The sequence below is a fragment of the Phodopus roborovskii genome, unplaced genomic scaffold, assembly GCF_943737965.1.
Source record: "Phodopus roborovskii unplaced genomic scaffold, PHOROB, whole genome shotgun sequence".
Lineage (NCBI taxonomy): Eukaryota > Metazoa > Chordata > Mammalia > Rodentia > Cricetidae > Phodopus > Phodopus roborovskii.
Window position 1 is genome coordinate 481,784 of NW_026125264.1, and position 27,795 is coordinate 509,578.

Here is a 27,795-nt window from a genome sequence, read left to right on the forward strand (position 1 = left end):
AGATCAAAAAAGCAAAGCAGCCGGCCACAAGCTCTTACCTCTATCTCAGGCTGAAAAGCAATCCTTTCTCCTCTGGAAGAACAAACAGGCTCTTAACCTCTGAGCCATCTCTCCAGCCCTCTTTTTATTTTTTAAATTTACATTTAAAAATCTATTCTTTGTGGTGATGGCACACATATGCCACAGTTCATGTGAGGTTGTCAGTGGACAGCTTGTAGGTCTTCATTCTCTCTTTTACCATATGGATCTCAGGGATTAAACTCAAATTACCACGTATGGCACAGGTGCTCTTACCCACCAAGCCATCTTGCTGGCCATTATATGTCCTTATAATATGTCTCATAAAATTTTTATGCTTAAAGTCCTACATATGTATAAATAATACATAATATCGTTGGGTATAATTTCAAGTAGCATACATGTTTTTATTTTGTATTGATTATTTGACAAATTCATGCTATAACCTCAAATGTTGAGACATATATTGGCACAGTTTACATGTCATTGCTGGCGTGCCATTGTCCCCTGTTCCACAGTTGATGCTTTCTCCCTGGTGCAGTGAGTATCTTCTCGTGGGCGTTTGTGCTTGTCTTCAGGGTGTAAACCTGGAATAGTGTTAGGAGGGTTCAGGCAGAGGGTCCACCCTTAATACCTTTGTCAAAACAGTTGTTTTTTTTTTTTTTTTTTTTTTTGTTTTGTTTTGTTTTTTGTATAAGAAAAGAATCAGGCCTGGTTGGTGGCGGAGACAGCACACACCATTAATCCCAGCACTTTAGAGGCAGAAACAGGCAAATCTCTATGAGTTAGAGACCAGCTTCATTTACAAAGTGAGTTCTAGGACAGTCAGGGCTGCACAGAGAAATCCTGTCTCAAAAGCACAAAAAAAAACAGAAAGAAAGGAAGGAGGGAAATAGCAAAATTGTAAACCTATGTGTCATGGCTTGATTTTATAGGAGGGATCTGTATGTATAAGCTGAGAGATGTTTTTTGTTCTTGGTGTTTCCTAAATGTTCTATTCTGACCTCTCTCCTAGCGGCAGTACATCCCTGTGAAAGTGAAGAGCAAAGCCTTCTGGATCTTCTCTTGGGAGTATGCCATGATGTATGTAGGAAGCCTAGTGGTAATAGTTTGCCTCTCCTTCTTCCTTCTCAGCTCCTGGGATTTCATCCCTGCAGTCTATGGTTTCATGTAAGTACAGACTTCACAAGAGATTCCTGGAAGCTAATTTGGTAATTTGGTTTTTTGTTTGTTTGTTTGTTTGTTTTGTTTTGTTTTTCAAGACAGGGTTTCTCTGAGGCTTTGGAGCCTGTCCTAGAACTAGCTCTGTAGACCAGGCTGGCCTAGAACCCCCAAACTCACAAGAGATTCTCTTGCCTTTGCCTCCCGAGTGCTGGGACTAAAGGTGTGAGCCACCAATGCTTGGTTTTTGCAGCTCCCTATAGAGCAAGAGGGAGAAGACTATACAGGAAGTCTGTGTAGCAGGGGTCTTCAGGTTTTAAGATGCCTCGGCTTCTGACATCTTTAGTGCTGGCCCATTCCCTAGGGGCACTGATGCAGTAGGTGTGAGATAGAGATCAAGAATTTCATTTCTCAAGTACTCCTGGCACTAGGGTAGTACAGGGAACAAGTTTGAGACCTCTGCTGTTTACACCTTTGGTTAGTTATTAGAGAGTACTTCTGAGGCTTGTAAGATGGCCAAGTGAGTAAAGGTTGAGTTTGATCCGCAGCATTCACGTGGTGGAAGGAGAGAATGGACTCCCACATACCTTCGTTAAGGAACTGTGTCTCCTCTTATTCCCTTTTTCTCATTCATTGCTGTTTTTAAATTATGAATCGGAGACAGCTGTGGTGGCATATGCCTTCAATTCCAGCATTTGGGAAAGCACAGGCAGGCATCTCAGTGAGTTAAAGTACAGTCTGGTCTACATAGTGAGTTTCAGGCCAGCCAAGGCTACATAGTGAGACCCTGCCTCAAAAAGACAAAAAATAAACAAAAAAACCTAATAAAATAGTAAAATTATAAACAAATCAATTTCAACATTGATTTTTTTCAAATAAAACATATAGCAGGGGCAGCAGATAGTACTCTTGACACACACACACACACACACACACACACACACACACACACACACACACAGAGCTAAGGATGTAGCCCAGTGGTAGAGTGCCTTTTTCAAATTGTGGAAGTCCTGAGTTCCATCCCCAGCGCTGAAAACAAAAACAAAACCACAAATGTGTGTGTGTGTGTGTGTGTCTACACATATGTAACTTGGACTTTTGAAAGAGCCAGTATTGCAGCCAATTCTTACATGATTTATCTAGACAGAGGTCTCCTAGATAAACTCAAAATTCTCAGATGAGTTCTGTAGCCCTAGGGATTTTTGCACAACCTGCTGATGGCTCCTGAAGCCCTTGGAAAACTCATTTGTGGGCTCAGGCTTGCAGTCTTCTGGCTCCTGCTGTGGGGATGTGGAGCAAGAGCTGGGAGGAGCAGGCTCTCAGAGCTTGTTCCTCTGGGCAAGTCTTTGGAATGCCCAAAATAGATTTTGTTTATTTAAATCTCCTTCCTCTTGCAATACTGAGTTGCTCCTGATTGTAAACTGGCCTGATGTAGAAAAGTGGGGCTGATCTCTTGATTTCTTTTGTTGTTTTTGTTGTTTTTTTTTTTTTTTTTTTTCCCCAAGACAGGTTTTCTCTGTGTAGCCTTGGCTGTCCTGGAGCTCCCTTTTTCATTTCAGATGCTTTTAGCTTAGCTGGTTTTTTGGATGTTTTGCTTGTTTTTGGGTTTGGTTTTGTTCCCTCATTTCACTTGTTATAGCCTTGAGCTCAATATCCAACCAAGAATGCTTTTAAACTTCTGATCCTCCAGCTTTTACATTTGGGCTTAATTCAGTCCTGGGGGTGGAACCCAGGGCCTGTGTACACTAGGCAAGCACTCCACTAACTCAGCTGTATCCCCAGCCCTGAGCTAGTGTGCATTACAGTTGTTATTCTCTGCATCTTCAGCCCTATATTTTGTAAATTATCTGTGTGGCGGTATCTGGAGAGCTCTTTATATTATTACTATGACCTTTAGATGGATGATGCCATTCTTGGTCACCTAGTAGTGACCTCATGTCTTGGGAAAAGCAGGGCAAAGCCAACCGTTTGTAACTCTTCCCTATTCTCCCTGTGTTTTCTCAATTCCAGACTTTCTGTTCCAGATCTCACTCCAAACATCGGTCTTTTCTGGTACTTCTTTGCAGAGATGTTTGAGCACTTCAGCCTCTTTTTTGTCTGCGTGTTTCAGATCAACGTCTTCTTCTACACAGTCCCCTTAGCCATCAAATTAAAGTAAGTGTGAGGACCTGCTGCTTATTTTTTCCACCCTCCCTCATGTGGCCTGAGCTATCCTTGGACTGGTACCACCTGCCATGAGACTTTTGGCTTTTTTGATCATGTGCCAGTAGCCAGGGTCAGCAATTGAAAGTCACACACAATTGCAAACGGTTGCAGGGAGGATGCCTGGGTTCTCTTGATCTCACCTGGAGGTGCCTTGGGCTACATTACTATTTAGTCTACTCACCATTTCTGGCAAGAACAAAGGTTACACTGAGGATGTCTTTGGGAAAAGTGGGTCTGGTTGGATGTTCTTGATCAACAGCCCAATTATGACTTAACCCAAGGGATTCCAATTGGGTTATTTTGGAGACTGGGCATGGTCAGCCCTGTTTAATCTTTTGATCAGTTTTCCTCAAATGAGGCTTTCTGTGTAGTTCACTTCTACAATGTGAGAGCTGTCATTGTTGAGCCTGCTTCTTCCCAGGTACCTTTCTAGCTCAACAACTTGGAGGCCAGCATTATCTCACTTCCATCATTCAGTTTTATAGTTGAGAAATTGTTGCTCAGAGAGATGGGACAATTCTTCTAGAGCTACCCAGCTAGCAAGCAGTAGAGCTGGAATTCAGGCACATGTTTGTCTGAGTTCAGAATCTGCTCATCTCCTTGGGCCATGCCAAGTCCCGAGGAGAGCATTGCAGTGATCCCAGAAGTGGCTGCATTACCCTGGCTTTGGAGCACCTGACAAAGACCTCATAAGCAGGCATCTAGCTCTATGCAGAGTCTGCCTTGTGCTTGTGTTGAGGTGTTATCGAGAGAGGTCTATAACTGGCTTTTTCCTGTTCACTTCCCTTTGGTGTGCTCTCAGAGGGCTACTGTAGGATGAGCCATGTCCCTCATGTCCCCCCTCCTGTCCTTACTGGTGCTGTAAGACATATGAAGCACCAAGGAAAGGAACATGGTGGTATTAGCAGCTCTGTAGACATACGGCTCCATCACTAACTTCCCTTCTCTGAATTTCAATTTCCTTACCTAGGAAGGACAGGGGGCAGGAATCTGTGCTTGGAAGGCTGGCTGTGGTGCTGTGAGGATTATCTGAGATGATGTAGGAGAAACTGCACAGAATTCAGTATAGGAGAAAAGGAGATGGGAGCCATGGCAGTTTATTAATTTAAAATCAGTTCAGCTGTTAGTAGTTTAAACTCCAAAAAATTCCATTCTGAGACAGAAAGCAGAGGCAAGAGGATCAGGAGTCCAGGGTTAGTCTCAACTATATAGTGAATTAGATGCCAGCCTGGGTTACATTAGAGCCTGTCTTAAAAACGCAAAAGAGAGAATTCTTGGCCTCTGAAGAGCTCACAGTGCTGCATGTAACTTTCAGTTCTTGTTCTAGACACTAAGGGTCCACATTGCTCTGACCAAATTGTCAGTGAGCAAGCCATCAGCCAGTAGGCACTTCCTGTCTTGGACCTGTTGACAAGAGCCTTTTCTGAGAAAGGCTGCTTGATTTCTCTGACAAGCACTCATGTAAGGCTACTAATAAGGAGTGCTGACTTAATTTGCTTTCTTACTTTGGTTCCAGGGGGCCAGGCCCAAAGCTAGTGGATAGGAAGTGGCTATTGATGGGCAGTGTTCCTGTAAACTGGATCACTGGTGTTCGTTCTTCATTGCCACCTCTGGGAATGTCTTATCTCTGCAGTTTGCTAATGTGCTACTGGGGCCTGGCCATCCATGCCTTGTGAGTAGTAAGCAGTCTTGCCTGAAGTACCCTAGGGAGTACTTTTGATTTGTACAGTAGGTCAGGAATCTCTAAGGATGGGCCTGGTCCCTGGCTAATCTCTCTGCATGTTTGTCTTTCCTGCCCTACTCCAGGGAGCACCCCATCTTCTTCATGTTCATCCAGATTGCCATCATCTCTATCTTCAAGTCCTATCCAACGGTGGGAGATGTGGCCCTCTACATGGCTTTCTTCCCTGTGTGGAATCATCTCTACAGATGTGAGTAGCCTGACTCTCTTCACAGGACAGATTCCAGTCCATCCAACTCTTGGGCAAAGCATCTGGGAGATGGGCGTTAATGAGCATTTACTGAGCACCTGCTGTGCTGGCAGCACTGAGAAAGAGGAGGCAACCTGCATGCATGTGCCCGGGTACCCTTGGTGCTGTGAGCATTAAGGGACATACAGATAACCACCACTTATAGACTGTGCTCCTGACCATTGTCAGTCACTAGCTCATTTGGTCTTTGCATCAGTCCTTGAGAAAACTAAGGAACATTAAGGCAGAGCCACTTACTGAAGGTCCTATGACTGCTATGAAAGACTAGGATTGAAGCCTAGCTCTGAGAGCCTTATCCAGTGCTGTCCAGCCTTGATTTCTGTAATGATGACCATGTCCAATGGCTACTAATATAGAGACTAAATTTTTTTCTTGTTTTCTCCCTTACTCCCAGCTTTTGAAATAGGGTCTCATATAGCCCAAATTGGCCTTGAGTTCACTATGTAGCTGAAGATGACCTTGAACTCCTGTTCCTCCTGCCTGTACCTCTCAAGTCTGGGGTTATAGTGGTGTACTTGTTATGCACAGATTTTGTTCTTTGTTGCCATCTGTTTGTTTGCCACAAAGCCTAGACTGTAGTCCTGAATAGCCTGAAGCTCAGTATGTAACCCAGGCTGCCCTCAAATTAGAAGCAGTCATCCTGTCTTAGCTTCCTGAATACTACTGAGGTTACAGAATGAGTCATGGTGCCAGCAGACACCAACATTTTTATTTAAATTCAAATGTAGGATGCTACAAAAAGGCTTCCTATTGGGCATTGGCCAAGTTTCCTATTGGACATGTGGCCCCTGTAGCCTTGGGTTTTGAACACCAAACTTCCTACAAAGACCCCTCAATTCTACCCATCTCTTAGAATATAACTTAGAAATGTTCTTTTCTCCTTAGGCCCCCAATCTTTCCCTCATTTGGGCCCCTACTCCCCCAACTACCCTTGCTATTTCTGTTCAGTGTCTGGAGGCTCCCTTCCAGGGATATCCTTTGCCTCAGTTTTTCCAGCACCCACCATGGATTCTGACACCAGACTATCCCTGAATGCCTTTTGAAGGCTCCTTTGAAGGAAGCAGAGCCCAGTTATCTTCCTGATTCTCTGTCTTCTAGTGGGAGGAGAGCCGTGTCAGAGATGAACTCCAAGGGCAAGCTTCAGAGGAAGTTAGTTTTGTTGTTTTGGGGTTGTCTGGGTGTCAACCAGGAAGTGAAACTGAGCAGCTGCAAGTAGGAAACCTACCTGTAAGTGTAGGCCTCAGAGGAAAGGTAAACAGCTAAGTGGGCAGGACAAGCCCAGGCCAGGTGGAGTGGTGACCAGTCTGAGCTGACTGAGAGGAGGTAGCATCATCTTCTGCTTGTGACATCCTCCTTTCCCAGACAAGAATCACCTGGTGATGAATCATGAGGCAATCAGAATGCATGGACATGCCTTGGTCTGTGGGAGGGTAGGGCTTCAGGCACTGGTCTTTTCCTCTCTGAAGCACTAGTTTTACTTAGTTGTCTGTGCTGCACAGGATATTGCCCCTTCTCAGGGGCATTATGAAGTAGTCTCACATTGTTGATTTGGTTTGTAGACTGACTGGAGCTCGAGCCTGCCTCCGGACTTCCCAGGCAGGTGCTTTAGCCTTTCTGAGCTTCTGACTTTTCCTTTCCCATCCATCAGATGAAGAGAGTTTCCTGGTGTGGTTCCTTAACCCTAACACTTAAAAGGATGAGGCAGGAGGATAGCAAGTTTGAGTTTAGCCAGAGCTACATAGGGAATTCGAAGCCACATAGGGAGACTTCTCTCTCAAAAAAAAGTATCTTTCATAGATATTTTTTTAAGTTTGAGAAAGAAAATATATGAATAGTACTGCACTTATCATCAGTAATAATTAACCAGAGTCATCACGTGCATATTTCCACCATCAAAGCTTCAGACTTAACATCCAGAGACATTGAAGTAAATATGTTTTTTTTGAAGCTTGAAATAAATTGTTTTATGCCCACAGGGATGATGAGACAGAGAAGGAGTTTCCAGAAACCTGGATGATCTAATAGACTCTATTAGTAGATACTATATAAGTAGAGGCTGTTACTGGCTGATTAGGCAAGGACACAGCTTATCTGAAGTTCTGCAGAGAGTAGTACTTCCATATTTTGCACTGTATAGGGACTACTCATTGGAGCACCTGTTTGGGACTTGTTATCTATGAGTTATTATACTCTTAAATGTCTTTAGCCCTAGGCCTTGGGACCTCTGATTCTGTCTACTCAGATTTTGGGAAGTCTTTTGTCTTAGCTGAATGTAGTTAATGTTATAGGATGTTCCAGTGTTCTCTCTCTGCTCCCACCTCACCTATTTTCTTGTATTGGCCGGAGGGGAAGAAAAGAATAGGCCTTGCCCTGGGTATAATGCTCAATCACATTGGGTGGTGGTGGCGCACACCTTTAATCCCAGGACTTGGGAGGCAGGGGCAGGTGGACCTCTGAGTTCAAGTCCAGCCTGGTCTACAGATCAAGTTCAGGAGAGCCAGGGCTACACAGAGAAACCTTGTCTTGATAAAAACAACAACAGCACCAAATAAATAAATAGTCGGGTACTGGCTTCTGTAGCCTTGGGTCAGGATGAGTCAGGCAGATGCATACTTGTGGTGTTAGAGAACAGCCTGCTGGCCAAGCTGGTGCCAGCTGCAGTGGTCCACAGGGCTGGAGTTGAACATGGCCTGTATTTCTTTTTGTTTTTTAAATTAACTATTGTGTAAAGGTAGAAGAATGTTGATTAAAATACAAATAAATTATAATCATTATAGGCTGTAAATTCTCATGTATCTAGCATGTAATTTAAGAAAAGAAACATTTGTTTAACCTTTGAAACCCCTTAATTCCCTCTATGACCCTCCTGATGAGATCAGATGCTTTAAGTGTCATTTTATTTCTGAATGCCTGATACTCAAGGGGGAAAGGGCCTTGCAGAAGTTTCTGTTCTTCAGTGTGGTCCCACAGATTGGATAAGCCAGCCATCCAGTGAATGTCTGGGGAACTTGACTCCATCTGACCTAGCAGGTCTGATGAAAGGTGTAGGCCTTGGTCATCTCTGACACCTCTTGGTGTCTGGAACAAGCTGTCCTGTGCCTCAGGTCCCCAGTTCCATGTGCTCTGGCATAGAGCTTTAATCTCCCAGCCTTCCAGCCAGCAAGAGTGAGTAGCAGTTCCCTGTTCCTGCAAAGGTCACCGCTGGCCTGAGTCCAGCTGGATGCTAGTGAAGGTTTTCCAAGCACATTGAAAAGTCTCTTTGTGGCCTAGAGGACGCATTTGTAGCTTTTTTCATTTTTGTGCTCAGTCTCTTTCCTGTCACCCTTCAGAGCTCTGTCTCTGACTGAGTCACAGAACCAGAAACCACTTGGGCTACCAGGCCCCTCAAAGTTTTATTCTAGTAATAATATGTGTTCTTTTCAGCCAAGGTATTTATAGAGGATGAGAAGGAAGCACTGAGAACTGAAATACAGTGGAGGAGTAAGCAGCTCCGCTCCCTTTCTTCAGTTTGGAATGCTGCTTGATGAGAGCAGTATGATAATACACAGCGTAAACATAGCTTACCCTGGGCTCCCTACCCCGACACAGTGGAGGGGGCATAGGCTCCCTGGAGGGTCTCAGGAGACCCGAGGATGATGACCATCCAGGATGATGGAAATATCGAATCAGAAAAGGCAAGCTTTCAGGCCTCTAGGCTAGTGTCCAAATTATGGAGTTTCCTAGACACTAACATTTGAAAAATGGTTCTTATAGCTTTGTATTTTGGTGCTCGATGAAACAGTCAACTACCAGTATTTGTCCCCATTTTAAATGACTTGTGTTGTTTGAGACTAGGTTTCTCTGTGTAGCTCTGGCTGTCCTGGAACTCACTGTGTAGACCAGGCTGGCCTCAAACTCTCAAGAGTTCCACCTGCCTCTGCCTCCTGAGTGCTGGGGCTAAAGGGGTGCACAGCCACACCCAGCTAGAATGACTTTAAACAACGATAGTAACAATAGAAGGGTTCTTATCCTTCTTTATAAAGAATGAATTATAGCTGGGCATGATAGTGTATATTTGAAAGGTGGAGGCAGAAGGATCAGGAATTTAAGGCCATCCTATTCTAGGCTACATATCAAGTTGAAGGCCAGCTTGGGCTATATGAGTCCCTGCTTCAAAAAACAAAACCAAACAAATTAGTGAACTATATGTTGCCAACACTTAGCTTTAAAAAGTGGTGGCACCTTTAATCCCAGCACTTGGGAGCCGAAGCATGTGAATCTCTGTGAGTTTGAGGTCAGGCTGGTCTACAAGACCTAGTTCCTGGGCAGCTAGGGTTACACAGAGAAAACCTGTCTCTAAAAAACCAAAAATCAAACAAACAAAAATAGCCTCAATGGGACTGGAGAGATGACTCAGAGGTTAAGAGCACTGCCTGTTCTTCGAAAGGTCCTGAGTTCAATTCCCAGCAATCACATGGTGTCTCACAACCATCTGTAATGAGATCTGGTACCCTCTTCTGGTATGCAGGGATACATGCAGGCAGAACATTATATATATATATAATAATTCTTTAAAAAATTGTAAACATAACCTCAAACTGCTTTGTCCTATTAGTCCACACATTAGTGCTGATTCTATGGCAGACTGTCAGAGTACATATTCAGTTACCCAGGAAACTTACAAAACCTTTGCCTGGGCTTTACCCTAGACACACTAATTTCATCCTGGTGGGGCTCTCCTGTTATTTGCAGCTAGAACAGAGGATTGCCTGTTATCCAGTCCCCTTCCAGTGTATGAGTCCAGCATAGTGTTTCTATCCAGTGATTGTAGAACTGAGAGTGGCCTGGGATTGTCTTCATTTTGTAAATCTCCGATTTTCTGGGCATGGTGGTGCATACCATTAGTCTCAGAACTTGGAAGGCAGAGGTAGGCTGATCTCTGATTCAATGCAGCCAAGGTAAAACTTGAGGGGCCTGATAGCCCAAGTAGTTCTGTGATCCCAGTCAGAGACAGGCTATCCAGGGCTACAAAGTGAGACCTTATCCTAAAAGAAAAAACAAACAAACAAACAAAAAAACTAGTTTCCCGTGAGTCTGCATCAGAGAAAAAGTAGGAACAACACTTCGCTAAGGGCCTGCTGGGAACCAGGCCCAATGCAGATGATTATTTTTTTTTATGTTGTTTGAAATACTTAATTTAAAACATTTATTTATATTTAAAATATAGTAAAGTATAAAGAGGAATAACATGATATCTTCTACTGTCAGATGATGTCTATCAGAAGAAAACCAAGTAAGCACCCTGAGGTCAGCAGAGTAATTTCCCTTTCTTATAACTCCCAACATGTCCATATCATAATTTCAGAACCTGTGAATTTGTTCCATTTTATAGCAAAAGAGACTTTACATTAGTGATTGTAAGGTGAGGTTTTCCTGAGTTATCTAGGGAGTTATAAGGATATCTCAAAGAAGAAAGGTGCAGGCTAGAGAGTATGAAAACTATGTCTCCTATTCAACTGTCTGTGAACCTAAAGCTGCTCTAACAAAGCCTACTAAACAGACAGCAGATAACCTAGGCATGGAAGAGGGAGGCCAGAGAGGCAAGAATGGTAACCTCTGAGATGGATTGGGTCTTCCAGTGCCGGAAGCTGTAAATGTGTTATGAGCTAAAGATCCCAGCCCCCAACAAGCTGGAAAAGGCAAGCAAGTAGATTCCTCCTCAAGAGAATCCAGAAGGAACACAGTTCTGCCCAGGCCTTGAGTGTGGCCAGAAGACCTACTTCATACTTCTGACCCAAGAAATGTGTAGTGGTAAATTGTATTTTTTAAAATGCTCATATGGGAATTGGCTATAGCAGAAGCAGAAAACTCATACAGTAATAAATACAATGTTCAGTTTTTTGTGTGTGTGTGTGTGTGTGTGTGTGTGTGTGTGTGTGTGTGTATGTGTATACATACATACATACATACATACATACGCATCCCTTTGCTGTTGGTGATTTGTGATTTGAGACAGTTTTTTACTTATGTAGCCATTCTCTCTCCTCAGTCTCCCTCAGGTGCTCTGAGACACATATTTGTCACCAAATCTGACTTTTACATGTCTCATTTAATCCACATAACAGGCATTTTAGCCCCATTTTAGAGATGATGTAGCTAAGACTTACAGAAACTAATGACAGATGAATTTTGTTGTGGTGGTTTTGTTTTTTGTTTTGTTTTGTTTTGTTTTGAGATAGGGGCTCGTGTACCAAGCTGGCCTGGATTTGTAACCAAAGCTGTCCTCAAACAACTCCTCTTTCCTCACTCCCCAATTTCCTGTGTACTGGAATTATAGGCATGGGCCATAACACTTTGCTTGCCAGAAAGAAGGGCGTCGAGAAGGGATTTGTGGGCTGGAGAATTGACTCAGTGCTTAAGAGCACTTGTTCAGTTTACAGCACACACATGGTGGATTACAACTGTCTGTAACCCCAGTTCCAGGGAATCAAACTGTCCGTTGACCTCCATGGGAACCAGGCACACACGGTACACAGACCTGTGTGCAAACAAGATGCTCATATACATAAAAATAAATTAGTTTTAAAATGTGGTCTGTTATGGCATTTACCCAACCATTGGGAGATAGAAGCAGGAGTGTCAGGGCTCAAGGTCACCCTTAGATGGTTCGAGGCCAGCCTGTGCTACATGAGCTCTTCGTCTGGGAGCATGGGGAGGGAGAGAGATGTGTAAATTGTCTGTGTTAGAGTGAGGAGGGTCACTTAAAGAGCAATACAAGCACATGACACAATGCATTTTTACCCTGTGTGGGCTATAGCACCCTGCTGTGGAACCCCAGTCATGCTGGTTCATGCCCCATTCTCGTCCATGAGACATCATGGCCCTGTAAGCGATGAGGTTGGAGAGTAGGGTACCAGTGTCTTCATGAAATGGCCTCACTGTTATGCCTGCAAGCATTCATGGGATTGCTGATTGTGGCTAGTTTTTAGGCAGACAAGCTTGCAGCAGGAGGAAAGTCTCTAAATGTAGATTCCTAGCAGTTATGGGCGTGGGGAGCCATTCACCAGGGTCTGAAGTCTGCCTTTGAGCCATGTGAGCTGCTCCCTGTGCTGTGTAGCTATCATAGCAAAAAGAGGGGTCAGAGAAAGAATGTTGGGCTAACTGGCTGTCTGTTTTTCAGTCCTGCGGAACATCTTTGTCCTCACCTGCATCATCATCGTCTGCTCGCTTCTCTTCCCTGTCCTGTGGCATCTGTGGATTTATGCAGGAAGTGCCAACTCTAACTTCTTTTATGCCATCACACTGACCTTCAATGTTGGCCAGGTAAGAGTTGTGGGTAGCACAGGATCCGGGGTTCATTTTGAGCCTCAGGCTGTCAGCGGAAACCCTGGTTCCCATCCTGTAGTTTTGAATATGCAGCAGGTAGAGCTCCTCTGTCATTGAACTCACTTGGTAGAAGGGATAGGGGAGTGAATAGTGTAAACCTGAATCTTTTGTACAAGTATTGAGTGCCATGCTGAGTGTTGCTTCATTGAATCCTTACTAGAGAAAGTGCTATCCGTAGTTTACAAATAGTTTACTGAGGCTCATCACTCATGGTCAGTAGAGTGAAGAAACAAATTCAGGTCAGGTCCAACTTCAGAAGCACCCCACTTTTAAAATTGCGCCTTGTTGGCACTATCAGTAGGTACATCAAGTGAAGTGTGGTGAGTAGGTCAAGGATAAGACAGTGGATTTGGAGGGCAGTAGAAGCAAAGGCAGGGAGATGGATTGGTTGTTGGGTGAACAATAAAACAGCTGTAGCTGTGTCCTTTATAGCTCAGTCTGGCTTCCAAGTTACTATGTAGCCAACAGTGACCTTGATCTTCTGATCCTCCTGACCCACCTCCTGAGTTTCTACCATCCCTGACTTTTGCAGGGCTGGGGATAGCTAGAACCCAGGACTTCCTGGATGCTCAGGAAACATTCTAACAATTGAGCTCCATCCTTAGCCCTTTGTTTTGCTTTGCTTTTTAAAATAAGTTTGTATAATTTCTTACTGTGCATTGGTGTTTTTGCCTGCATATATGTTTGTGTGAGGGTGTTGGATACCCTAGAACTGGAGCCATCATGTAGGTGCTGGGAACTGAACCAGGTCCAGGAAGAGCAGCCAGTGCTCTTAGCCACTGAGCCATCTCTCCAGCCCCAAGCCCCTATTGTTTTAAAGGATTTCTAAGGCTCATTCCTAAAGATCTTGGTTCAACATGTAAAACAAAGTTGTAGGTTTATACTTTTAGCTAACTCTCTTAGAGGTCTGGAAAGCCCTTTGTGGAATCATCCATCCTTCCTATCCTTCAAAGCTAGTTGCAGGATAGCCATACAGATATATATAGAGACATTCTATCTCAAAAAAAAAAAAAAAAAAAAACAACAACAAAAACACTTGACAGAAGCAGGCAGATCTCTGAGGCCAGCATGGTCTACAGAGTAAGTTCTAGGACAGCCAGGGCTATACAGAGAAACCCTGTCTCAAACAAACAAAACCAAACAACCAACCAGGGTATAGGAAAGATGGCTCAGCTCAGCTGTTAAGAGCACTGGTTACTCTTTCAAAAGACTAGGGTTTAATTGCCAGTACCCAGAACTGTCTCTAACTCCAGTTCTAGGGGATCTGAATGCCCTTGTCTGGCTTATGTAGACACCATACATGTAGGCAAATCACCCATATGCCCAAATGCATAAAATAATAATAATTTTAAAAAAAATCAAGAATGGCTTGAGATATGGCTCAGAAGTTAAGAGCATAGGCTGCTCTTCCAGAAGTCCTCAGTTCAATTCCCAGCAACCACATGGTGGCCCACAACCATCTGTAATGAGATCTGGTGCTTTCTTCTGGCCTGCAGGCATACATGCAGACAGAACACTGTATACATAATAAATAAATCTTAAAAAAACAAACAAAAACAAAACAATTAAACAGGCTTCAAACTTGCTATGTACTTGAAGATGACCTTGAACTACTCATCCTTCTTGATCTACTTCCTGAATGTTGGAATTATAGGCATGTGCCTATTTTTATGTCATGCTGAGAACTGAACCCAGGTTTCTTGCATGCTAAACAAGCACTCTGCCAAATGGGCTTCATCCTCAGCCTTTTCAGATAAATGTTTGTATGACCCCCATTGTGTTCCTTGGGTGGGAGGCACTGTGATTTATTTGACCTGGTAACCCTTTGTTGGGATTTGAGGATGCTTCTGGTTAGTTTGGTACTTGTAATGGGAGAGTCCCATTCCCCCCCCCATACACACAATTCATATGTTTATAGCAGTGCTTTTAGAGTAGATTTTAAGTGGTCAGATATGCAGAATGAGAAGGTATGTGGATGTTCTATTTTTAGAAGATATTACCAAGTTGCTATTCACATTGTGCCTGCCAGCAGAGGTCCAGATAACCCTTTAAGCTGGTGGACTATTAGGCAACCTACATACCTGTCATTGGCTCCCTTGGATTAAATGTTTTTGGAAGTTATTGGCCTTGAGTTTTGCTGCTGCTGCTACCAACCCATTACCACTGCCAGCTCAGTAAGAGAATGTATCAGGCAGGAGCATTTGTTTACTAGGTTGTCACTCTAATCATATCATTTATTGTTCTGAGCTGAATATGGTGGCATATAATTGTATTCTAATATTTTAGTGGCTGAGGTATGAGAATTGCCTTGAGTTCAAGCCTAGCCTACTCTGTATAGGAAGATTTTGTCTAAAAGAATAAAAAATAAATAAAACAAAAAGGATTATTAACCTGGATTGTTGACTAAAGAAAAGAGCCCCTCACCAGGAAGAGTATGCTGCCCACATCCTTGGGCCTTGGATCCACTAAGTGCAGATATAGGACATGTAGAGTTTGGCACTACCTTGGGCCTCTCATGAAGTTCTCCTGTTTTGTATTACTATTACTGTTATTATTATTATTATTATTACTGTTACTATTTTGGGTTTTTGAGACAGGGTTTCTGTGTTTAGCCCTTGCTGTCCTGGAACTCACTCTGTAGACCAGCTGGCCTCAAAACCAGAGATCCACCTGCCTCTGCCTCGTGAGTGCTAGGATTAAAGGTGTGTGCCAGCGTTGTAGGCTTATTTATTATTGTATGTATGTGTATGACATGTGTGATACATATGTGCCATGACAAGTGTGTGGAGGTTAGAGGGCAGATTTTAGTAGTTGGCTTTCTCCTTTTGTCTTTTCATATTCTGGAGCTTAAATTCGGGTCACCAGGCTTGCCAGGCCATCTGACTATCTTTTAGCTATCTCTTTCTTGGCCTCCCTATGCATTTCCTTCCCAGCTGTGCTGTCTGCTTCCTTGTTAGACCATGAACTTCTTGAAGGCAAGAGTGTACTCCTTCCCCTTATAGGGTTCCCAACTACCAAGTCAGCGAGAGGCACAGAGCAGTTGCTTAGAAAAGTATTTAAGTGAATGAGTGAATAAGTGAACAAACCAAAGGCAGCCAGAGAAAACATCATGTGATTTGTGGCCAGATGTGCATAGTTGGTGAGGGAATCCAGTAATAACAAGATGGCTTTCCTGTTGAGAGGCAGAAAGCCAGAGGGACTAAGAGTGGTAACTGGGTCCTTTATACTTGGAAAGCAAGAAGGAAGGGGGAGCTGGGTGTTACCTGAAGTGGCTGATACCCGTAATCCCAACATCTGGAAGGCTAAGACCAGAGGTTCCTTGGTTCCAAATCAGCTGGAGCTTCATGGGGGAAGTCAAGCTAGCCTGTACATTCCAAGATCTTACCTCAGGGAAGGAAAAAGTGAGGTGGACAGGAGGAGGACATGAAGGTATGGGAGGAAAGAAAGGTGGAGGAAATCACACATCTGACTGAGGTCAATTAGCAGCTGTCTCCATCCTTTTCTTCTGTCCAAACCTGGCCTCTTCATGTTCTCCACAGCCAAGCCCAGGCCTGCTTGTGTGTTGCATTTCTATTAAGGTATCAGGCATTTGGGGACATATGCTCATTCCACAGCCTGTTCTTATAATACCTTTCTAGCAGGGGAAGGTATTTTCCTCTAGCCTCCTCCTCCCCTACCTGGTACAAGTAGATAAGAGCTGTTCTGTATGCCAAATGGCCACAAATTCCAGATAGGTGACCAGTACCCAGACCTTCATGGTCAAAAATCAGCTTTATTTATGTAGACTGCATAGAACGACTTGACTTACTGAGTTTTGTTAAAGTCCTGCTCTGTTCTTGTTTAAAGTATTATGCCCTATTACAGAATGAATATGTTATAGATTATTAGTTATCCCAGCAGGTACTCCAGTGACTAAGGCTCAGTTCTCTCTCTTGTGGGCCATTAAGTATTTTTCATCATGTGGTAAGTACATAGTGTTTGGTAATTGCCATTGCCTCAGAGTCAGTAACAGGAAATGACAGTAGTAAACTATCTAATGAGGTATGTGTGCTTGTGTGTATGTGATTGAATGTGAGAGAGAAGATTGGAATCTACTGGTTGATTGCTTGAGGTCTCCTCCAATTGTCTCACAGTGACCTTCAGCAGGTGATTTAACTTCTTTAGGTTACAGTTTTTAGTCTCAGATATCAGGGTGGTAATTCCCACTTCATAGGGTATTTAGAGGATTCGATATAACCTGTGGGCACTATTATTGCCATCAATCACATGCTGGCATGTGAAATGTGAAGAATAGTGTGTTCTTTAGATACACACAGCAAACTTCTAGGGCAGTATTCAGTTCATGATGAGAGAGAGAAAGAGAAACAGTCTCTTTTTTCCTTTCCTATATAAATTTTTGGACAGGGTCTCATGTACCCAGCCCTTACCTCCAGCTTTCTATGTATCTGAAGCTGGCCTTGAACTCCTTATCTTCCTGCCTCTACCTCCCAAAACACGCACATGCACGCACGCACGCGCACATGCGTACATGAATCTGTCTTTTCTAAAGTGTTCCATTCACCCTAAATAAATTTAAGAACAGAGTACAGAGGGAATCTTACTTTACAATTATAATTAATTGTGGCGGATGCTTAAGGAAGGTTTACAAAGACCTGACCCCATGTAATCTGAATCGTGTGCTTGCTCAGCTTTCTGAGGTGTTCTCCATGTGTTTACAAGTATCATGTACTCAAGGAGTGTTTGTGTGTGGTGCACATGTGTGTTTGTGTGTGCACATGTGCGCATGTACTTGTTATAATAGAAGTTTCTTCTACTTTCTTCTAAGGAAACATCTTGGTAATCTTCCTTTGCTTATATATGAGGGAGCTTCCTATTTGTTTAACTCCTGAAAGAGAGATCTCATCATGCTCCACACATATAACTGCTGCTCTCTACAGCCCTTTAGATGAATGAGACATACCTGTCCTTTCAAGGAACCCACAGTCTGGGAGAGAATGCAAAATAAATAAGCAGAGCAAAACAGTGTGGTGGGGTCACTGTGGGGCGGGGAACATGGAGCCAGGACTGTGAATGCTTCTTAGAGATGGTGGTTTCTAAATACAGTTCTGGGAAACATACAGAATCCAGCTGGGTACTAGGAGGAAGGTGGAGAAACAAAGGGAGGGAGGGAGGGAGGGAGGGAGACAGGGAGACAGACAGGGAGGCCCAACCCGAGAAAGAGTGTAATGTTGTGTGCTGTTGGTGGTTGTGTCGCACTGGCCATGCTTTGTGACAAAAACAAGTGAGAACATTCCAGGGTCGTAGTGGTCAGACTTCTCAGCCCTTGGGGACCTCACTATGCTGAGGTTCAGGCTGAGCCATTACTTTTCAACCAAGGATACATGTGATTGGATTCAGGCTGCACACCGTGTGCTGCCAGGAAGAGAAGAGGTTGGGAGCTGGGGTCCTAGTGTGGAGGAGGCTGCTGTAATCTGGTGAGAGGCTGTACTCTTGGTTTCTTTACCTGGAAGGTGGCCATGGACTCAGTATGTTGTTGAACAAGAATGCTTATGCTTTTGACAATTGAAAAGGCCAGGTAAATACAGTTGCTACTTTGGCACCAGTCTATAGTTCTACGTGGTAACATTGACCTGAAGCCCCATGATTTCCCTGTCTTTTTCTTTTTTCTTTTTTTATTTTATTTATGTTTTTTGAGACAGTATCTCTTTCTTGTAGCTCTTGCTGGCCCCAAACTTACTTAGTGGCTGAGAATGGCTTGCGTTTCTGACCCTCCCACCTCACCTCTCAAGTGCAGGGATTGCAGACCTGTGACATCACTCTCCCTTTCCCTGCTGTTTGCACTCTTTAGAGTTGGAAGGTGAAGCTCTGTTTACTGTCCCCTCCCTTGCAGGGTCTGCTTGGCCTGAGTGGGTAGGTCAGAGCTCCACAGTCAGCTGCCAGCCTCCTCTGGCTTCTACTTGCCTAGACTCCAGGCAGGTGGCCAAGGAAGCAGCACTTTGTCAACTATGGCAACCAGTTGAAGTCCCTGAGAGTGTCGGTGTCTCCAACAGAAGGAAGAGGCCTAGGGAGTGGAGACATACTCAGGTGATCACATCTGTTTCCAGGAGACTGTAGTCAAGAGGCTCTGACTGGTCAAGGTGGATAACCCAGTTGGCTCTGAAGTCTCAGACTTACTTTGCCTTTTCCAAGAAGAATCTGGTAGAGTGGCAGAGCTGTAATGTGGGGAGCACAACCTCCCAGGGTACCTGTTAGGACATGGATTATCAGCTAGCCTTGCCAGTGCCAAGCCTAAGAGGTGTAGGGTGATAGAACTCAGAGTTTTTGATGTAGACAGGTAGGGCTGATGGTATAGCCTGACTTTTCACTCACACCCGTGTGATCCTGGCTTACAAATGGGCCCCAGCCTGGGAGTTGTTAAGTTCTTAAAGGCCTGGCCAGGTGCTTAGAAGATACTTTTCTCTGTCACATCGGCACTGAAGCATGTTAAGTCTCATTTCATTTTTTATTTATTCTTTCCACTGTGATCCTGACTACCTCATGAAGTCTTAGCCCTGAGTCCTTTATGATTGCCCAGGAGAGGAGTGAAGTCTCACCAAGCCATGCCAAAAGCCTAAGGACCAACACATGCACTCAGAAAATGAGCCGAAGGCTCCAGAGCTGGAGCAGATGCCACCCATTGGGATCATATAACTGAGCATGGGGTTGTTATGGGGGCAGGGCAAGCAGTGAAGCTCCTGTCAGTGTATGCAGGCGTGAGAGCTCTGAAGATACCTTAGGAAGCAGGCAGGTGTGTTACAGAGGCTAATGCATGCAGTCTGAGCATCCATCCAGGTGCCTGAAGCAGGTAGATCACACTGAGTTCAAGCCAGTCTGGTCTACATAATTGAGGTCCAGGCAGCCTGTGCTATAAAGTGAGATCATCTCAAAATAAACAAACAACAAAAAGAGATCCTTCAGGGTCCAAGAAGTTAGATAAGGGAGACACCCCCTCCCCGAGCCCTGCACCCCTCTAACAAGTTCCTGTGCTGGTGCCCGGTGTGGTGGTGCTCTCCTTTAATCCTAGCACTCTGGAGGCAGAAGCAGGTGGTTCTCTGTGAGTTCAAGGGAACCTGATCTATATAATGAGTTCTAAGCCAGAGCCACATAGGGGGACCTTGTCCCTAAACAAAAACTAAACAACCCAACAACAAAATGGCTGTGATGGGGATAAAAGGAGCCCTAAAGGAAGTCTGGGAGTGTGGAAATACAGCACAAGGGAGAGTGGGTGATTAGCCACAACAAACAGGGCAGCTTCCAAAAACTGGCCACAGGGCTCTGAAGGCAGAGACAAACATGTTCTTGGGCCCCAAACCCTAGGTGCGGACTAGTGAAGACCACTATGGTGGGTAATAAACTAGAACTGATTGCTCTTGGTTTATACATGAGGAAAATGAAATTTAAGGAACAGGAAGTCAGTTACTAACGTGTCCATGCTTTTGTTACCTCCTGCTCAACTTTCCACTGCTCAGAATAAGCAAAGGGGCTGTGGGTTTGCAGCTGTTGGGCAGCTTGATTCCTAGGACCTCTGGGAAATCCCTTCTCCTCACAGTCTTAATGGAAAGTCCCAGGCCCAGGCTTCCCTCTGAAAGAGCCAAGTTCCAGGCTAGCATTCCATCCTTTCCCTGTAGCCATGGATTCTGTGCAAACCAGAGTACACTCAAGATTGTGTGTCCAAATGACCATAGCCCTTTTCTACACTTCTATTATGTAAATATTGATACATTGAACACTCATATACCCACTACAAAAACCCTATCAGTAACATTCTGCAGTACTTGCTTGGTTGCAGAATACATCCTGTAAGCCATCTTTTCTTTCATTGCTATTTGGGGCTTTTTCCTTACTGTTTTGGGTTTTTTTTTTTTTTTTTTTTTTTTTTTTTTTTTGATTAGGGTCTTATGCAGACTCCTCCGAGATGCTTTAACAACATGACCAGTTTTTTTTGTTGTTTGTTTGTTGTTGTTGTTTTTTGTTTTGTTTTAACATTTATTTTGAGCTTGTGGAGGTGGATCATGCACGTGCCACAGTTTGCATGTTGTCAGAGGACAACTTTCGGGAGTCACTTCTCTCCTGCCATCATGTGGGTTCTGGGGTTAACTCAAGCCATCAGGCTTGACAGGAGATGCCTTAACCTTCTCAGCCATCTCACCAGCTCCTCCTGGACTGTTTTTAAATTTATTTCAATTTGAAAGGCAAACATCAGTATATTTCCTGCTAATATAGTTAATTAGGGTCTTACACGTGTATTTGTCAAAGCCACCTTTTACCATTTTTGTTTTGAAACCAAGTTTACCTATCCCTTGGTAGCCTAGACTAAGCTGGCCTTGAATTTTAAAGGATCCTTCTGTCTATGTCTCCTGAGTGCTGGAATTATAGGTATTCTTCACCGTGTCTTGCCCACCACAATGTTTCTGAGGTTCATTGTGTTCTTACAACAGTCCACAAAGACCAGGTTGGTCTAAACTTTACTTTGATACCAAGGATGACCTTGAACTCCAACCTCCTGATTCTACCTTCTTGCTGGCTATATAGTAAATTCCAGACCAGCTTGCCCTATTGAGACCTTATCTCAAACAAACAGACTAAGAATATGGCTTTTAAAAAAAAAAAAAAAAAAAAAAAAAAAAAAAGACATGGTTTCTCTGTGTAACACTCCTGGCTGTCCTAAAACTTGTTCTGTAAACTAGGCTGGCCTTCTTGAACTCACAGAGAACAGAGATCCCCTTGCCTTTGCCTCCAGTGCTGGGATTAAAGACGTGTACCACCACTACCTACCTGGTGGGAATATAGCTCTTACAGAGTGTTTGCTTAGCATGCAGAAAGCCTTGGATTCAATCCCTCTTGCCACATAAAACCATAGTGGCACATACTTGTAAGCTCTGCATTCGGGAGGTAGAAGTGGGTTCAGAAGTTCAAGGGGATTCTCTGCTACATAGTTCAAGGCCAGAATGGGTTTCAAGAGACCCTGTTTCAAAACAAAACAAGTTAGGTGAAAGGGTGCACACCTTCACTCCCACCAGTCCAGAGACAGAGGCTGGAAGATCTCTCTGAGTTGAGGCTAGCCTGGTCTACATAGAGAGTTCCAGGACAACTAGGGCTATGTACAGAGACCCTGTCTCAAACCAAAACCAAAACCCAAAACCTCTAAACAAACAAACAAAACCCCAACAGAAAAATAAGAGCACTTTTTTTTTGTTTGTTTTCTCTAGATAAACCTTTTATTGTGGAATTGTCTTGGAACCATAGAAGGCTGCAGAGATAGTAGAGAGAAGTCCTGTGTTTTCCATTGTTATTCTGTGTTGGGAACATCTTATACAGAACCTCTGTTAAGCTAAGAACCCACCCTGGTACATTACCATTAACTGAATGGTAATGGTTCTTCCAGGACCAACCTAGACCATGTTATACTTGGCTGTGTCTCCTTAGTGTCCTCTGCTCTGCATCTCTTGTCTTTACTTTTCATGACCTTGACAGGCTTAAGGGACACTGGGCAGGTCCCTTAAATTAGACTCGTCTTGATGTTTGTCATCAGACTGAGACTTGTTCTTTTTCTTTATTTGTTTTTAAAGAATCCCCAGGGGCTAGAGATGGTTCAGCAGTTAAGAACATTTGTTGCTCTTGCAGACAACCTGAGTTTAACTTCCAGTATCCCACATGGTGACTTACAACCTTCTACAACCCCAATAGACACAAATATGGTGTAGTTACATGCATGCAGGCAAAAATGTAGGGTAAAATAAACATAATGGGAAAAAAATTTAAAAACTGTAAAAAGGAGAAAGAATCCCCAGGACAAGCTCCCTTTTCATTATCCAGTCAGAATGTGCCAGTCATGTTATGTCAAACTAACGCTAAATGTATGTCACATTTAGTTTTGGGGTTGTTTTGAAACATAGTCTCACTCTAGCCCACGCTGACCTGGAACTTGCAGTTATCAGCCAGGTATAATGCCTTTAATCCCAGCACTCAGAGGCAGGGTTCTCTCTGTGAATTTGAGGCCAGCCTAGACCACATAGAGTTCCAGGACAGGGAGGGCTACACAGACCTTTTCAATAAACAAAACAAAATACTTTTATTAATCCACCAGCCTCCCCTTCCAAGTGCTGGGATTAAGTATGTGCAACCATGCCTAGCCTGAATTTTTATTTTTTATCCAAGTAATACATGAATTTGGTGCAAAGAATTAAGGTTTATAAGAATAGCTCTTGAGCTCCTCCTGTGGTAGGAGGTGCTTCTCTGTGATCCCAGCACTTGAGAGGTAGGAGCAAGAGGATTGCGTTCAAGGTCATCTTCTGCCACATACCAAGTTTGAGCTACTCTGAGCTCTGCAGAGCCTGTTTCCAAAAGAGAATGAATAACAAAAAAGTATAGCTCCTCTTAAGGCCCTACAGTTATTTCTTCAGGTCATGTCCTTCTGAATAATGAGTGTGTTTAATATTTGTATATTTCTTCCCACCTACATTAATTGAATCCTATAAAATTGCCAACATTATATTATTGGTTGAGACAGGGTTTCTCTGTATAGCCTGGTGGATGTACTGGAACTTGCTCTGTAGATCAGGCTGGACTTGAACTCAAAAAAGATCTGCTTCTGCCTCCCAAGAGAGTACTGGGATTAAAGGTGTGAGCCACCACCACCCAGCTGTTGCCAACATTAATAACTTGCAAAAGACAAACAAAAGTGTTATTTCCAGATGTGGTGCAACCTAATAACCTCGTTTCATCTGCCTTCCCTTGACCTAGCCAGCTCATCACTGTGGGACAAGTTGTGAATTCTGAATTTGCAATTGCCTCTCACCTACCCTGGCACTGGGTCTCCCTTTCCCAGACAGAACATCTAGGGGGTCTGGGTGGGAAAACCCCAAGGGCTCAAGCTCAGTAACTGCTGCTAGGACCAGGACGGCCAAGGGCTGCCTGGTTGCTTGCTGATATGCTACAGAGCCCTATGTTCTTTTGTGAACTGGGCCCGTGGCACATCACACACTTGAGGATGCATGTGCAATAGTCCGGATCTATGCCCTTGGTCCAACTAATTGAATGCCTCACGCTTCAATTTTTCTATTGGCAAAATAAATCGTCAGCCTTCCAGTAAGATAATAGCAGGTATGTGTCCAGTAGAGTATCAATGCTGTTGGCCCTCCAAGGACTTCTTAGCTGCTTTTCTACCTTCAGAGCCAGGACAGGGCTCTGGAGACCTGGACCCCTGATCTGTCCCAAGACTCTCACTGAACGCCTGCCACATTCTAGGCCTGTCTCCCCATTTGAGCGAAGAGGTGGTTGCTGCTGGTACCCTGAGAGCCTGTAAACTTCTGAGAACTGTGGGGTCTGCAGTGGTGTACCTGACTGCCTACCTGCCTTTGGTGAGGTGGCCACTTCCATTCAGCTCCAGTTACTCCAGTCTTGGGCATGTTGGGCTAAACAGAGTTGTAGATTTTGGGGTCAAGTGTGCAAGCGAGACAAATCCTGTCCTGCGCTGAGGCTTTATTTAGGGCGAGAATGAACTGAGATGCTCAGCCCCTTTGGATTTTGTGGTCAGACTGAACTGTGGCAGGTGAGTGCCACTGTGGCGGGAGCACTCAGGCAGGGTCCATCCTTAGCAAAAGCAGCAGTTTATGTCAGCAGAGAGGTTAAGGGGCTAGGACCTAACTGAGGACTAAATGAGTCTGCAACAGAGTTGAAGAGCAGGTACATATTGGCAGATGAAAATGTTCCAGGCGGAGGAAACAGCAAAGACCTGTGGTTAGAGAGGTAGTACAGGGAAGGGATGTGACATGTAGGGACCAGGTGCAAGGCCATGAAGCACAAGAAGCCTTTGGGAGAACTCATCAAGTAGTAGCATGATCAGATTTGTGGTTTGGAAAGCTCCCTCTGCCTGCCTGGCACAGGAGAAGGCTTGAAAGCAGGGACTCCTGGGAAGCTGTTTTGGTACTATTTAAATGACAACAGTGACTTTGGTGGGGGGTTGTTACAGGGATGGGTAAATTGTATATTTTCAAGGTAGATTTCTGGGATGTATGTATAGGAGAAACAGTAGGCAATTCTGTCCTGAGCCCCTGGACAGGGGAGGTTTGAAAAGGGAGGCTGGATGGGGAATGCCTGTGGGAAGAGACAAGGTACATGCACCAGGGTTAGGAAGCAGAAGGCAAAATACAGGCAGCTGACAGATGGACCAGTAAGCTCTTTCAGGGCTAAGTATGTGCCAAGAGGGAAGGAGGTCCCTGGGCCTGCTTATAGGTTGGGCTTTGATGAGAGATGCCAGGCAGGAACTGTTTCATACTGCCTGTCTAACCCCACAAAGGCCATTATTCACTAAGGTGCCCCATGGCTTCTCATTTTCTCTTCCCTGCCAGATCCTGCTCATCTCTGACTACTTCTATGCCTTCCTGCGACGGGAGTATTACCTCACACACGGTCTCTATTTGACTGCCAAGGACGGCACAGAGGCTATGCTTGTGCTCAAGTAGCCCTGGCTGGCACAGAACTGCATGGACAAGAGGGGGAAGGGTCAGAAGCTGGGCCAGGTCCCTTATCCAGAGTTGCCAGCAGGCAAGTCCACTGGCTGAAGAGGTTCAAATCCAGGGTTGCAAATCTCTGGTACCAAAGGGGACTCATAGCTGGCCACAAGGCCCATGGGGAGAAGTTTGGATCACCCCAGTTGGACCTCCCACTTTGGGACTCTGCACAGGAAGGAAGGAAGAAAGGGGGAAGCTGCGGGTGAGCAGGGTTTATAGGTTGTGGCTAAATAAATGTGTGGGTTTTTTCATTGTTGTTTTGGTGCCATCTAACCCTGGAGTGGGGTGAGTTTGGCAGAGTATCCTGTACTAAGGAGTAAGTTTTTGGAAACTGAAGTCCATAGAACACAAGCGTGTATCCTGACTGACACAAGTATGAGGACATGGTCACCTAGCAGCCCTCCCTACTCCCAAAACAAGCAGCTGGAGGCAAAGGGCCAGGCAGGCCTAAGCAATCTTTATTCTGCTGAGGAAATGACCACAGATCCATACACCATGTCAGGACAAGGGGGGGCAAGCTTTCAGGGGTGGGCAGGTCCTGGCAGGAGGCAAATGCCTCAGGTGGATGAGGGACAGGTGGGCAGACAGGCAAGGGGTTAAAAAAAAAAATCAAACCACACAGAGCAGGGGTGCTGCTCCCCACCCACTCCCAACTGAGCCAGCACCCAGAGGAGCAACCCTAACGCGCCTGGCAGGACCTACACCAGGACATGGTAGGCTGGCTGGTGTCCCCTACCTGGGGAAGGGGGAGGGGATTCACATCTCTGCCTAACCCACTTGGGACTGAAACAGCTCAGTTTAGGAGCCAGGACCTCCCTGGAGAAAGCTTGACCAGAATCCCCAACCATCCCCCACCCCTACTCCTGACTCAGAAGCCAAAGGTTTCTTGGGAGGCATAGACCATGTAGAGGAATCCGTCTTCATCCTTCTCCTGTTCATAGATGTCAGCGATGGGCGTGGATACGCTCACCATGCTGTGCTGGTTCACCAGCAGGAAGAAGGCCTGCGTGGGGTTGAGCTGCAGGCGGCGCCTGCAGAGGCAGGAGGGCATGGCAGGTGAGGAGGCCGCCTGCTGGGGGCCTGGGTGACCCTCCCAAAATGACTGAATCTTCACTGTTCGTCCACCACAGACCAGGCTAGAGGCTCACACCTATGTAGACATTCACTCCAATCCCGACCTTGACCTTTTCCAGCCTCCTAGAACAGGGGCTAAATGCCCTATATTCTGTCCTCTTGCCCCACTCCACCCCTTCCGAGTGGAACCTGGCCCCGACCCCACCCAAGGCCTTCAGGAGGCTGCCAACGCACCGGATGATCTTGACCAACTCGCTCATGTTAACATGGTCTGGGACCAGAAACTTGGTCTTATCCAGGACAGGCAGCTGCTTCTCACCCTTGTAGCGCTCGATGATCACCTGGGAGGATAGTGGGCGGGGGACTCGTAAGTCAGGGGCGGGGCCTGGCAGGGCAGGGCGTGGCCGGGGGGGCTAGAGACTCACCGGGATCTTGCTGGGGTGCTGGTCGCGGATCTGCTGCACCTCCTTACAGCGGTCAGCTGCGGACAACACTCGGCTTGAGGCCCAGCAGGGCTGAGGCCTCCCGCGACTCCGCCTCGCCGTCCCCGAGGGGCGGCTCCGGGCCCGCCCCGCCCCAGCGCCCGCCCCCCCGGGCCGTCGGCCCCACAGCCCTCGACCGGGGACGCGGTCGGGAGGCGGGCGACCCTGCCAGGCCTTGCGGCCTCCCCACCCGGGGTCCGGCCGATCTGCTTGACGTCATGGGGCTGACGTCACCTGCGGCAATCGGGGTCGGCTGGCACCCCCAACCCTCGGTCCCTGATAGCAGTTCGCCCCCAGGGCCTCACCGAAGCTGCGCCGCTGCTTGAAAGGCCGGTCGGAGGGCATGGCGCGGGCCCGGCGGGGCGCGCAGCCGGGGCTCCGGGGCGCGCGGCTCAGGGATGTGGCTGCGGTTCGGTCGCCGGGGGCTCCGGGGCTCGAGCTCAAGGGCTGCAGGGCTCGCGCTGAGCCTGGCGGTGGTGGCTGCGGGAGGTAACTCGCCTGGGTGACGTCAGGTCACAACATTCCTTAAAGGGGAGGCCGGCGCGCCGCTCCCATTGGGCCGACGGAAAACCCGCCTGCCCGGACCTGTGACGCCACGGCGCAGGCAGCCCGGGTTCCCTGCGCAGGTCGCTAGGGGGCGGAGCTCCTGGCGCGTCACGGTTTTGTGACGTCACGGCTGGCGGGCTTGTCTCTGCGGCTCAGACTGAGGGGAAAGCCAGTCGGTCATGGCCTCTAGCTCTTGGACACTGCCTCTTCACTGAACTTAGCATTACTGAGCAAAGGTAGTAGCGGAGTTGGGGCGGAGTTGGGGCGGGAAGGAGAGGAGCACCCAGGCTTTTTAAAGTTTTTATGTGTCTGTACGACGCGAGTGCGGGGTGCCCGAAGAGGTCAAAGTCGGATTTCTAGAGGATGGAATTACTTACTGGCGGTGCTGGAAACCGAACT

General features: G+C 45.7%; 2 protein-coding genes across 2 annotated transcripts in view; one reads left to right on the forward strand and one right to left on the reverse strand.

Annotated features, from left to right (window-relative positions):
* Pigu (phosphatidylinositol glycan anchor biosynthesis class U) overlaps positions 1-25,545 on the forward strand; it is an 81,376-nt gene extending 55,831 nt beyond the window's left edge. Inside the window, exons 8-12 of the mRNA XM_051192578.1 lie at positions 1,034-1,188; positions 3,193-3,336; positions 5,194-5,318; positions 12,538-12,680; positions 25,133-25,545. Coding sequence (XP_051048535.1) covers positions 1,034-1,188; positions 3,193-3,336; positions 5,194-5,318; positions 12,538-12,680; positions 25,133-25,246 — 681 coding nt within the window. The 3' untranslated portion in view covers positions 25,247-25,545. The remainder of the gene's footprint in view (positions 1-1,033; positions 1,189-3,192; positions 3,337-5,193; positions 5,319-12,537; positions 12,681-25,132) is intronic.
* A 185-nt stretch (positions 25,546-25,730) lies between these two features.
* On the reverse strand, positions 25,731-27,420 carry Map1lc3a (microtubule associated protein 1 light chain 3 alpha). The gene is made up of 4 exons (XM_051192714.1): positions 27,156-27,420; positions 26,794-26,849; positions 26,603-26,709; positions 25,731-26,325 (listed from the first exon to the last, which is right to left on the reverse strand). The coding sequence occupies exons 1-4, from the start codon at positions 27,193-27,195 to the stop codon at positions 26,163-26,165; spliced, it is 366 nt and encodes a 121-aa protein (XP_051048671.1). The 5' UTR covers positions 27,196-27,420; the 3' UTR covers positions 25,731-26,162.
* Between the last annotated feature and the right edge of the window lie 375 nt (positions 27,421-27,795).